The 13,611-nt window shown below is 38.7% G+C and overlaps 1 protein-coding gene across 9 annotated transcripts in view; it reads right to left on the bottom strand.

Annotated features, from left to right (window-relative positions):
• Positions 1-1,972: 1,972 nt before the first annotated feature.
• The window catches only part of mef2cb (myocyte enhancer factor 2cb), a 352,227-nt gene continuing 340,588 nt past the window's right edge, over positions 1,973-13,611 (bottom strand). For 7 of the 9 annotated variants that reach the window (XM_070885140.1, XM_070885149.1, XM_070885203.1 and 4 more), the window contains one exon: positions 1,973-5,892. In XM_070885140.1, the coding sequence (XP_070741241.1) occupies positions 5,571-5,892 (322 nt within the window). In that variant the 3' untranslated portion in view covers positions 1,973-5,570. The remainder of the gene's footprint in view (positions 5,893-13,611) is intronic. The other 2 variants (XM_070885185.1, XM_070885193.1) reach the window with 1 other exon arrangement.

The raw sequence follows: 13,611 nt of genomic DNA, 5'->3' as shown, positions 1-13,611 counted from the left end.
TGATATTTTTGGATTATGCCCCAGATTTTAATTACATATTTTCTACTAAGGAGGTGTCACTAGTAAAATCTCTAATTTCTTGGGAATCATTTCTGTTTTTATTCAAGGGACAACTAGAACAAAGTAGGGCAGACCCTGCTCAATGCATAAGTATAGTAAACATTGGAAACTTGCATCATTGGATACTCCAATGGGTTGTATTTTCAACCATAAGATTCAATTCTACCTGAGGTACAAAATCTAGACCAGTGGACCTGCAACAAGAACAAACATTCTTACTACACCATTTTCAAGTTAAAATATGTGAGAAAATTAATGTTTGGTTGCAGGTACATCTTTCTTCCCTAATTTTAATGAGATGCTTTAATAAATCTGGTTTATGCCAAAATAAATTTATATTGAAACTGCTCTTTGAAGTCCTATTCCTCAAATTCTGCACTATCACTCCAAATTTGAACTCTTCCTTCCCTTTCCTCACTCCCATATAAACGGTTCAGATGAAAATCCATTGGGAAGTCCTTTCTATAAAATAGAATTGACAACTGTACCTAATTCAAGCCTGCAACTTAATGGCTAAGAATAACACAATAGTTTTTTTCCCTTTGACAGAAGGGAGGTTCAAATCAAAAACTACAAACTATGAATTTTTGAAATGTTCCATATGTGCTTGAATCAGTTTGATGGATAACTGTGGCAAATTTGATGCAGTTTTCAAATTGTCATGCAGCAGATGCTAGTTGATTTGACATGAATTTATTTAAATACACGCAGAAGTAGAAAACCTTGTGTTCTTTGAAACTCTAGTGGCATTATAACACATTAGTACATCGCTAAAAGTTGAGACACAGGTTAGCAAGGCCATAAAAAAAGCAAACCAAGCACTAAGGTTTATTTCTAGAGGTATAGAATTGAAAAGTAGGGAAGTTATGCTAAATATGTATCGAACCCTGGATAGACCACACTGAGGAGTACCGCGTACAGTTCTGGTCGCCATATTATAAAAAGGATATAGAGACACTGGAGAGGGTGCAGATAAAATTTACAATGATGATACCAGCGAGGGTATATGTAAATATCAGGAAAGGATGAACAGGCTGGGTCTCTTTTCTCTTGAAAAAAGAAGGCTGAGGGGTGACCTAATAGAGGTCTTTAAAATTATGAAAGGTTTTAATAAGAGTGGATATAGAGAGAACATTTCCACTTGTGGGGAAGAGCATAAGAAACATAGAAATCTACAGCGCAAAAGGAGGCCATTTTGACCCATTGTGTCCGCGCCAGCCGACAAAGAGCCGCACGGCCCTCAGTCAGCAGCACTGAAGGTTACATATAAATCTATGAACAATGGTGGAAAGGTAAAGAGCATCCGCCCCACACAACTGAGATACCCCATGCATTGCAACGTTTTACACTCCACCCCAACTAGAGCCCATCAATATAAGATAGTAACCAAGAAATCCATTAGGGAATTCAGTAGAAAATTCTTTACCCAAAGAATGGTGAGAATGTGGAATTCGCTACCACAGGGAGTGGTTGAAGCGAATAGTATAGATGCATTTAAGGGGAGGCTGGACAAGCGTATGAGAGAAGGGAATAGAGGGTTCTGCGGATAGATTTAGATGAGGAAAGACGGGAGGAGGCTTGAGTGGAGCATAAAACGCTGGCATGGACTGGTTGGGCCAAATGGCATGTTTCTGTGCAGTTTATCCTATGTAATCCTATGTAATCCATTGTAGAAAACAGAACATTTCATGGTGTGAAAGTATACGGTGTTCTGTATTTAAATGTATGTAGATACATCCAGATACCAAACAAACAGCTGAATACCAAACTGCAGTTCACATCAATAGACCCTGTGAAGTTCTGATTCTATACCTATATTAACCTATACCGATGAAAAAGTTGTTAATAATTTAACAGAAGTGTAACCTTATTTGCATGTGAAAGAAAAAGAAATCACACAGCGACATCAAAGCACTATGAAAGCCAGTAACTTTACTGATTTGTCTGCAAAATACAAATTATACCTTATTTCCAGCGAGAGAAACTTGAATTTTCCCATAAAAATTTTCACTACAGACAGCTGAATTAAGTCCCTTGAGATACATAGATGTAGTTTAACTTAGTTATTAACATCTTTTTGTCATCAAGTGGCGACAAAGTCCAGCTTATGCCGCTGTGAGCCTCTTTATTTTTGCTGCAAACGTCCACATTTCCCCCATTTACAAGCAATCGTTTTGTATTACTATTGTATAATGGAAACAAATCCTCAGGAAAAAATAACAGCAAACCAGCTGGAGCAATCCAAGTATGTTTCAGGTCAATAATAATAGTCTTTCTAAAGCAATCGAGGGCTACAGTTTATAACAGTTCCTTCATATAGAGCACCGGTACCGTATTTAATTGCTTAATTAACTGACCTCTTTAAACTGTTTTGAGGTATGGACGAATTTGAGGTATGAACAGGGAAAGTATAATATATATAATACCTGAACTAAAAAATAAAACAGAAAACAATTAGAGAAGCATATTTGCAAAACTGTGGCTAACCGCCTGGATTGCTCCACGTCTTTGGTTAAAATATTAACAAAAGCCTTTATCATTACTCTACACTTGAAGCACTCTAACTAAACATTATTTGATCAGTCTTTCCAGAACTCTGCAGTGGCAGGAAACCAGTGTCAGGTGAAAAATGCCACATTATACACAGCAGATGGCACAAACAATAACAGTTGAAGCACTCATATTTTATTTATTTTTTTAGGCAATAGTCTTTTTCGAGCAACAAAGTGGTTTTCAGGAACACTTTTGTTTTTAATTGTTAAGTGTGTTTCTAGTAAAGCCGGACCTACAAGGTATACTTTACGGAGGTTGGTAAGCGGTGGTGTGTGTACAAAGCCTATTTCTTGCTTGAAGTTTCCATTTAAAAAAAGACTATTTTAATGGCCAACTATAAATAAATATATTGTCAGACTTTTAAAAATAAACTTTCAAAAAAATTTTAATATACTGAATTGAGTTATCTAGCTGATTTTCTTCTGAAGAATACCTTTCCTGAATGCTGTATATTTTGATGGTGAGACCATTTTCTAGGGCTTTTAAAAATATTTCACTGGGGCAACATTGGGGTACCCCACTTATCATAAAACTCTGTCTTTTAGAGGTAGAAAAGTGGATTTTGCAGAATATTCTGTCAAAGCTGATCTGGTTTGCTGATATTTTCACTATCTCAGCTCTTACTGTATGACATCTGCTGGCTCTGATATGTCAACTCAAGTTACTGGCAGCAGTAATGTATTGCAAACATCAAGATATCAGTAAATGACTTTGCTCTCACTTCTGCGTAGAATAGTAACAAGCCTTTTTGATGTTCACGAGTTTTATAAAACAGAAAATAACTTAAGTGCCCCCAAGAAAGTGCCACTGACATTTTTTTGCCTCGCAGTAAAGAACATTGCCTAAATCTGTTAGCCAATGGGTTGTGGGAGTAAATGAGAATATACAAGGGGCTCTGCCCCAATAATTCTTAAAACCACAGTACTGTATAATTATATGCTAACTCAGAATTAGCTCTGTGGTCAAACATACAGCAAAATTATAACATTTGGATAACAGTGAGTAGAGGGTTGTAGGTACAGAAAGGAGTGACCCATTATGAATGAAGTTGTGCTTCTCAATTCATTTTTTTTTAAATTGTGAATATTGATTTGCTGTTAGCATGCTATTTTGCTATTAGTTCGATCAACAATGAAATTGATTATTTAATTTTTGTTAAGTTGTAGAATTAAAATACTGTTAGAAACCTGTGGCTGCCTGACATTCATTTATATACTGGGTCATTAGTGGGAATTGCTTTTTATTAAAACATAAACACACCACAATGAAGATGTGAAGGCATGAAAGTTAACTGGGATTGAAGCTTTAAGTGTGAGTTAGCTTCCAAAGACCATTTAGCATTAAATGGACCTGATACAGAACTAAATAAGAACATGTACACAAACGCATCTCGATTAGGTTGTGGTCAGGGGCTATGATTGAGAAAAGTTACATTTTCTTTCACAATCTTTAAAAACACTCTTTAAAAAAAATACTTTAAAATGTATCAGTGACAAAATCTGCTGGTAATTTTTCAGATTCAAAAATTTCTGTTTAGAAAACATAAAAATCCAAATAAACTGAATTGACTAATTTTGCCAAGTATTCAGATTAGGTTAAGAATAGATCAGCATTTTCACCACAATGCTCAGAATTACGAATTAGCAACTGAATGTACTGTAGCAAAATTAGCCTAGACACCAAGGTCCTTCTGAAATGACCCCAGTAGCTAAAATGACAGGCAGCCCCACTCCTTTCTATGCCTTAATTCCTAAACAGTAACAAAATTTAGCATACTAAACCCGTCCTCCCAACTGGTTAACCTCTTTAAATTGAACACAGCCGACTCTGATTCTGCTAAAGGTATGCAGAAGAGACCTAAAGAATTTAGTTACTTAAACGTGCATATGCACAAATACATTCCCCCCCACTAATAAGATAACCAAAACAATGTTTGCTATGACCATAATTAATATATATTAGAAAGCTATACACAAGCATGTTAATTTCACAGATTTTAAAAGATTTTCTTAATATTATTTTTTATATAATTAGAAATACACAATTCAAAAACAAAACCTCTACAAAGAGAAAACAGTTATCTTGGTTAGCAAAGCGTGGAGTTTTTTTCATGGCTTAGGGTAGTGCTTCCATATGAAGAGCCCAATTCCATTATTTTTAGGACTGTTTAAAATACCGGCAAAGCTATCAGGAAAAAAAAACATTTTGGCTTAGGTAACTACAAAAAGCCACAAATGCTTTGCAAACGTTTTTCTTGCTTTCATATGAAAATATAAGCAAAATGTAATGTACATCTTTTTTTTATCCACTTAAAATGTTAAACAGACCCAGAATTTGGACTTTTCCACATATTAACGATATTCCATTTTTTTGTTGAAGTATGGTCCTCTTTTAAATGACTTTGATCCATTTTATTGAGTGCCATACTCTACTGATATGCTTTTTTTTGTTAGTATGTGTAGAGATGTCAGTTGACTGATTTGTTTTGTTAAGAATGGTCACCCATATTTCTGGGCCTGTCAACCACCTATACATATATAATTTTTTTTTTGTTTTTGTTGCATAACAGCTGCTCTTTCTCTCTCAGCAAAGATCTGCCAGTTCTGGCAAATGTTTCCTTTTAATCTGCTATTTACATGTAAATACGTTGAACCTGCAACATGACACTATCTATTGTAACATACATTTTGCAAGGGAGCACAGCAATGAAAAAGAGTTAGCAGTTAAATCTACATTGTACAAGGGTTTTCTTTGTACAACTCAAGTGCTAAAGCTGTTTTCTCAGCAATTTACGTTACTTTATATCACTGAGGCAAGTTAAAAGTACTTTTACAAAACAGAGTACCTGACTTATTTTCCACACACGGCACATATAATGTAGAACTCCCCCTCCCTCCCCTGCCCTGTAATGTAGCGCACACACACACTGCAAGAAAAAAGATTACTGAAGAATCTTATCATGTTGCCCATCCTTCAGACAGCCTCATCCGCTTGACAGACGGACTTTCCCTTTCGTCTGGCGAAGGCCTTGTAAGTCCGATGGGGGAGTGGAAGTCATTCCTGTGATCCTCTCGGTCACTTCCATCATAGGAACTGCTACAGCTGCTCAGACTATCCACTGGAGATCGCCCTGCATCGAGCCTCGAGTGCTGCGGATATCCCAAGGGTGTGTGGGTGCGGTCTCTAGGAGGAGAAACAGGTTCTGACTTGATGTTGAGGCTTTGAGTAGAAGGCAGGGAGAGATTTGAACTCTGAGATAAGTGAGTGCTAGTACAAACTCTGTAGAAGGAAAGCAAACCAGTTACAGAATGAGGAGGGCGATTGCCCCCACCTGGGTGCATATAAATATGCATGGACACTCACGCAGATGTACATATATGCCAAGGGTTTGAAATATTTATCAGAAGCAACTGTGCTAGTAGCAGTAGACATAAATCTAGGCTGACACTCCAGTGCAGTACTGTACTGTTGGAGGTGCCGTCTTTCAGGTGAGACATTAAACCGATGCCCCATCTCCTCTCTCCAGTGGACATAAAAGATCCCATGGCACTATTTCGAAGAGGAGCAGGTGAGTTATCCCTGGTGTTCTATCCAATATTTATCCCTCAATCAACATAACAAAAACAGATTATCTAGTCAATATCACATTGTTATTTGTGGGAGTTTGCTGTGTCAAGTTGGCTGCCGCGTTTCCCACATTACAACAGTGACTACACTCCAGAAAGTAGTTCATTGGCTGTAAAGGGCTTTGAGATGTCCGGTGGTCATGAAAGGCGCCATATAAATGCAAGTCTTTCTTTCTCTTAGACCTACAAAGATGTGTTACTGCTTCTAGCTGCCGTAGAATGGTGACAATGTCAAAAATAACTGAAAACTAAATGACACTGTCAGTCTCAATATTGCTTGCAATCTCAAATTCATTTATTTAACAGCATAGAAAATTCCCCATTAGATTTACAAATAGACACCTGAGAAGTGCTAAGTTTCAAACTGTACAGATATAAAGCCCTGGTTAATGGTAAACAATTTAAAGGGGTCCAGAGTTACTGTTTTCATATTACTACTTAAACAAGTTTTTGTTTGCACAGACAAATACTGCACATTGGTAAGAGGCATAAAAATGGCTTTTTGGGAGTTCTACATTATATGTTGTGAAGTAATAACATTTTATTCAGAACAGTCAAAATACATGATGAATACTTCCGATATTTACATTAATAGAAATTCAAATATGAATGTTCATTAGTATGGAGGGTTAAAAGATTTAGGAGTTAAAGATATGTATGAAGCGCGATTGGCAGTGGGATGGAGATTAACGTTACAGAATCTTTTCAAGCAAAAGCAGTAATAGCGTTGGCTCCTAGAGGTTCAGAATCTAGTCTGCTTGTATTGATTGCATTGCACTAAAAACTGTAGTTGCTTTAAAGTTGTATGCTTGTAACTTAATTTCTGCCTGTTGGACCTTCCCAAATGTTTGTGGAGGGTCTATATAGGTCAGTGATAGAAAAATCACTGGACTAAACAAAATGACAACTGTGCTACTGGAGGTAATGTTTATATTGCTCTTCCATCATTATGACTGAAGTTCTGAAGATGTTGGGGAAAACTATCTGTCCAGGTCATTTGGGCACTTCAAGAGACAGCATCACTATCTCACGAATGTCATGAGTTTCACTACGCCTAATGAAGGTTAGCAATCTGACATCACTTCAAACACTGAAGCTTCTTGACACCGTCAAAAATACTTTACATGCCTGCCTTAAAGCAATGCAGTTTGAGGTTAAGTTTAAGCATTCACTATATCCATAGTGATACATCTTCTATTACTGAGATAGAAAAATACTATATTCAAATAAAAGATTTTAAAGTAAAAATGTGACTAGTTTTAGCAAAGAAATTTACAAAGCACAATGAAATAGCGTACTGCTTTATCTTTCTGGACAGCGTGATGAAATACCCATTAGAAGATCAGAGTTGATCATTTCTGATTGAAAACTCTGCTTTGTTTGTTTGATTATAACATTAAGCAATGGCTTGCTGCAGTGATTATGTTCATATTTTGCTTTGTGACACAGAACTATTAAGCCAGTATCCATTGATTTAAATGGACATTAGCAGACATACTTGGAAGAATGACTTGGAGCATTATCTTGGAATAACTATAAAATTAAGATGTTATGTTGATGTTTCTAACCTGGGCCATGAATGTGTGGGTACAGCAATTAGGTTAGTAGCTAACATGATGTGAAGCCTGGTATTACAGCAGTAATTGTACCTTTTGCCATGGTGTTGTTTCTGATGCTTTACCTTTGACACTAATAAAATATGGACCTTATTTGTTTAGTACTATATTAAAAGGGACTCATTGCAGATTTTTTGCTGGTACATTTTGAAATTGTTAGAAGCTGTTACACAGTCATGTGATGAAAGCTGTGCACTATAATTGGGTTGACCTATGACATAGTTACCTGTCTATAATCGAATAACTAGTCGCTTAACTGTCCCTATAACCCTATCGCTTTCAAATCTCAGGGGTAGAAATTAATTCACTCAGGCCTGCGAGTGCGAACTGAGTGCAGGGAACAATCCCTGTGCCTGAACGGGTAGACCCGAGATCTATCGATTTTGGGCCTTGGGTCTCATTTGTATGACACCGGTGAACTACAGCCACCTACTGGGTGTCGCTAGGCCAACCGGGGGTTGAGGGCAGGAGATGGGGCTGATTGGGTGGAGGTGACTAGGAAAGGGGGATGGGGTCGAGTTCCTTCAATGGATTTTCATCTTAACCAACTCTGGATGTTTTGGCTTTTCCAGTGCCATTAGAATTTGTAACTTTTTTGGCATTTGTTTATAATGTTACTGATAAGTCAGGTATTCTTTTATTTCTAAAATGTTAAAGACTTTTATGGACATTTAAAGGGTTTTACTGTCACTTGAATGTCATTAACTATGATATCCCTTTCTTTCTAGAGTTGACATGGCTCATTTCCACTCAATATGAAATATCACAACAGCATTTCTGTGCAGATCAGAAAATATTATTTGATATATATTGAGACATATGAAAAATCCACACCAAAACATCCTAATCTAGGATAAATGTGACAATTTCTAGTAATTAATATTTTCCTGTTTCAAGTGTAAAATGATCATAATCAATTTTTTTGAGGTTTTGTTTCATCAGTCAACTAACTTTCTGCAATTTGATGATCAAACAGCACTGCATGTGATGAAGGTATTATGCTGCCCCCTAGTGGCTAATTACTACCAAACTATTTCTACATGAGGTTAAAGGTCTCACATTCATTGGACTCATTTGTATTGAGACTGCTGAATGGATTCAGTTTCTATCGGTTTTAACATTTTGATGTCTACCAACAATATATACTAGACCTGAATCACATACAAATTAGGCCCCTTAATCTACTAATACAAAAGCAAAATACATTTACACCCTAGCTAGACTCATCTTTTGTTTCTTAACTTGTCCATTAACATCTTATTTTGCCTTGCACCATCATTCCTTTTGTCTCTTAATCTCTTCTGCTTTCCAGCCTATCACAGACCTTCCCTTTTGTTCATTCCTCCCCTCCCCCTTTCCCTGCCCCGACACTTGCTTAAAAACCTGTTACATCGCTAACCTTTTCCAGTTCTGACGAAGGGTCATTCGACCTGAAATGTTAATTCTGTTTCTCTCTCCACAGATGCTGCCTGACCTGCTAGTATTTCCAGCATTTTCTGTTTTTATCTTTTAATCTACTTTTGGATTTAGCCCCACTTTTAAACATTATTTAAAATTTGAACAAGGAATTTATATCTGCCTAAATAATCTTAGCTGTGAAAGACTCCCTAGCCGGATTACAGTATATTTTGTAATTTATGAGCAAAATGTTCCAAAACCCTGAGCCACTGGTGAGGTTTGCACAGAGCAATTTTCGTCTCAATTTCAGTGGACAAAAAATCGTGGGGATTGCACTGGTGATTTCCCAAAAAGCCACACACTGCGTGCAGGGTCTTGCTAGTGAGATAGGTATTAGAAAGTTTTGCCTTAGATATTTTATTCAAAAAGTCAAAAATTAATAATGCTACTCAGAGTGAAAGCAAACTTAATCATCGTTCTTCCAGTGTACTCACTTAGCAGTTAGGAGCTTATCTTCAGGTGAATGGATGCACAGAAATATTTCAAGATCTCAGTTCTAATAATTTTTGATCTGGGCAACAAGGTCTTTATTTAAATTCACCACTGGCAGTATTCAGGCATATTTTGCCTGAAATAATATTTACTATTGGTTCTATGATTTCACAAAGATAACAACTCAACAGAAAAGTCTGGGCTGGAAGGCTGCTTTGGTTAAAAACAATAGAAATATTGTTTCTAATGGTGGAAGATATCTAGAAGGGAGGTCTTGATAAGAGGCACACATCAGAGAGTAAAGTAATAGTTAGAGCTGCTCCATTTAAAAATGTACCTGTAAACTGGGCAGGACCGGAACCAATGTCCTAGAGGGAGTGTTTGCTAGTGCTGTTGGGGAGGAGTTAAACTAATATGGCAGGGGGATGGAAACCAATGCAGGGAGGCAGAGGGAAACAAAAAGGAGACAAAAACAAAAGACAGAAAGGAGATGAGGAAAAGTGGAGGGCAGAGAAACCCAAGACAAAAAACAAAAAGGGCCACTGTACAGCAAAATTCTAAAAGGACAAAGGGTGTTAAAAAAACAAGCCTGAAGGCTTTGTGTCTTAATGCAAGGTATATCCGTAATAAGGTGGATGAATTAACTGTGCAAATAGATGTTAACAAATATGATGTGATTGGGATTACGGAGACATGGCTCCAGGATGATCAGGGCTGGGAACTCAACATCCAAGGGTATTCAACATTCAGGAAGGATAGAATAAAAGGAAAAGGAGGTGGGGTAGCATTGCTGGTTAAAGAGGAGATTAATGCAATAGTTAGAATGGACATTAGCTTGGATGATGTGGAATCTATATGGGTAGAGCTGCAGAACACCAAAGGGCAAAAAACGTTATTGGGAGTTGTGTGCAGACCTCCAAACAGTAGTAGTGATATTGGGGAGGGCATCAAACAGGAAATTAGGGGTACATGCAATAAGGGTGCAGCAGTTATAATGGGTGACTGTAATATGCACATAGATTGGGCTAACCAAACTGGAAGCAATACAGTGGAGGAGGATTTCCTGGAGTGCATGAGGGATGGTTTTCTAGACCAATATGTCGAGGAACTAACTAGGGGGGAGGCCATCTTAGACTGGGTGTTGTGTAATGAGAGAGGATTAATTAGCAATCCCGTTGTGCGAGGCCCCTTGGGGAAGAGTGACCATAATATGGTGGAATTCTGCATTAGGATGGAGAACGAAACAGTTAATTCAGAGACCAAGGTCCAGAACTTAAAGAAGGGTAACTTTGAAGGTACGAGGCGTGAATTGGCTAGGATAGATTGGCGAATTATATTTAAGGGGTTGACTGTGGATGGGCAATGGCAGACATTTAGAGACCGCATGGATGAACTACAACAATTGTACATTCCTGTCTGTCGTAAAAATAAAAAAGGGAAGGTGGCTCAACCGTGGCTATCAAGGGAAATCAGGGTTAGTATTAAAGCCAAGGAAGTGGCATACAAATTGGCCAGAAATAGCAGTGAACCCGGAGACTGGGAGAAATTTAGAACTCAGCAGAGGAGGACAAAGGGTTTGATTCGGGCAGGGAAAATGGAGTACGAGAAGAAGCTTGCAGGGAACATTAAGACGGATTGCAAAAGTTTCTACAGATATGTAAAGAGAAAAAGGTTAGTAAAAACAAATGTAGGTCCCCTGCAGTCAGAATCAGGGGAAGTCATAACGGGGAACAAAGAAATGGAGGACCAATTAAACAAGTACTTTGGTTCGGTATTCACTAAGGAGGACATTAACAACCTTCCGGATATAAGAGGGGTCAGAGGGTCTAGTAATGAGGAGGAACTGAGGGAAATCCTTATTAGTCGGGAAATTGTGTTGGGGAAATTAATGGGATTGAAGGCCGATAAATCCCCAGGGCCTGATGGACTGCATCCCAGAGTACATAAGTTGGTGGTCTTGGAAATAGCGGATGTATTGACAGTCATTTTCCAACATTCCATTGACTCTGGATCAGTTCCTATGGAGTGGAGGGTAGCCAATGTAACCCCACTTTTTAAAAAAGGAGGGAGAGAGAAAACAGGGAATTATAGACCGGTCAGCCTGACATCGGTAGTGGGTAAGATGATGGAATCAATTATTAAGGATGTCATAGCAGCGCATTTGGAAAGAGGTGACATGATAGGTTCCAAGTCAGCATGGATTTGTGAAAGGGAAATCATGCTTGACAAAGAATTTTTTGAGGATGTTTCCAGTAGAGTGGGCAAGGAAGAACCAGTTGATGTGGTATATTTGGACTTTCAGAAGGCTTTCGACAAGGTCCCACATAAGAGATTAATGTACAAAGTTAAAGCACATGGGATTGGGGGTAGTGTGCTGACATGGATTGAGAACTGGTTGTCAGACGGGAAGCAAAGAGTAGGAGTAAATGGGTACTTTTCAGAATGGCAGGCGGTGACTAGTGGGGTACCGCAAGGTTCTGTGCTGGGGCCTCAGCTGTTTACACTGTACATTAATGATTTAGACGAGGGGATTAAATGCAGTATCTCCAAATTTGCAGATGACACTAAGTTAGGTGGCAGTGTGAGCTGCGAGGAGGATGCTATGAGGCTGCAGAGCGACTTGGATAGGTTAGGTGAGTGGGCAAATGCTTGGCAGATGAAGTATAATGTGGATAAATGTGAGGTTATCCACTTTGGTGGTAAAAACAGAGAGACAGACTATTATCTGAATGGTGACAGATTAGGAAAAGGGGAGGTGCAACGAGACCTGGGTGTCATGGTACATCAGTCATTGAAGGTTGGCATGCAGGTACAGCAGGCGGTTAAGAAAGCAAATGGCATGTTGGCCTTCATAGCAAGGGGATTTGAGTACAGGGGCAGGGAGGTGTTGCTACAGTTGTACAGGGCATTGGTGAGGCCACACCTGGAGTATTGTGTACAGCTTTGGTCTCCTAACCTGAGGAAGGACATTCTTGCTATTGAGGGAGTGCAGCGAAGGTTCACCAGACTGATTCCCGGGATGGCGGGACTGACCTATCAAGAAAGACTGAATCAACTGGGCTTGTATTCACTGGAGTTCAGAAGAATGAGAGGGGTCCTCATAGAAACGTTTAAAATTCTGATTGGTTTAGACAGGTTAGATGCAGGAAGAATGTTCCCAATGTTGGGGAAGTCCAGAACCAGGGGTCACAGTCGAAGGATAAGGGGTAAGCCATTTAGGACCAAGATGAGGAGGAACTTCTTCACCCAGAGAGTGGTGAACCTGTGGAATTCTCTACCACAGAAAGTTGTTGAGGCCAATTCACTAAATATATTCAAAAAGGAGTTAGATGTAGTCCTTACTACTAAGGGGATCAAGGGGTATGGAGAGAAAGCAGGAATGGGATACTGAAGTTGCATGTTCAGCCATGAACTCATTGAATGGCTGTGCAGGCTAGAAGGGCCGAATGGCCTGCTCCTGCACCTATTTTCTATGTTTCTATGTTTCTAATTCTAAAATGATTCTCTCCACCTCCCAATCTTCTAATAGATTCTCGTTGAATTGTAAAGTAATGTTAAAACATGTGTTACCCATGTAGCTGTACTGCAAAAGAAGAACTGGGTGTGTGGAACAACATCAGGGGCCCAACACTGTTCAACAGGGATGGCTGTACTCATAAAATATAAAAGCAAAGGTTGCACAAAACGAATGGCCTGTAATTTGCAGTCAGCGGCGAAGCAAAGGCATTTGCCGCTGGCCCCGTAGTAAGTTCGCACAAAGATCTCGCGATTTATGTGGCGAGAATTCCAACACATTGTTGAAATCAACAGAAATTATGGGGATTCCCAATGAAGAGCTGCTGTGTCATCAACAAGCTGTCTAAGCA

Source organism: Pristiophorus japonicus, chromosome 1, assembly GCF_044704955.1.
Source record: "Pristiophorus japonicus isolate sPriJap1 chromosome 1, sPriJap1.hap1, whole genome shotgun sequence".
Lineage (NCBI taxonomy): Eukaryota > Metazoa > Chordata > Chondrichthyes > Pristiophoridae > Pristiophorus > Pristiophorus japonicus.
The sequence above is the reverse complement of the archived record's forward strand: the minus strand, read 5'-3'. Positions and strand labels throughout refer to the sequence as shown.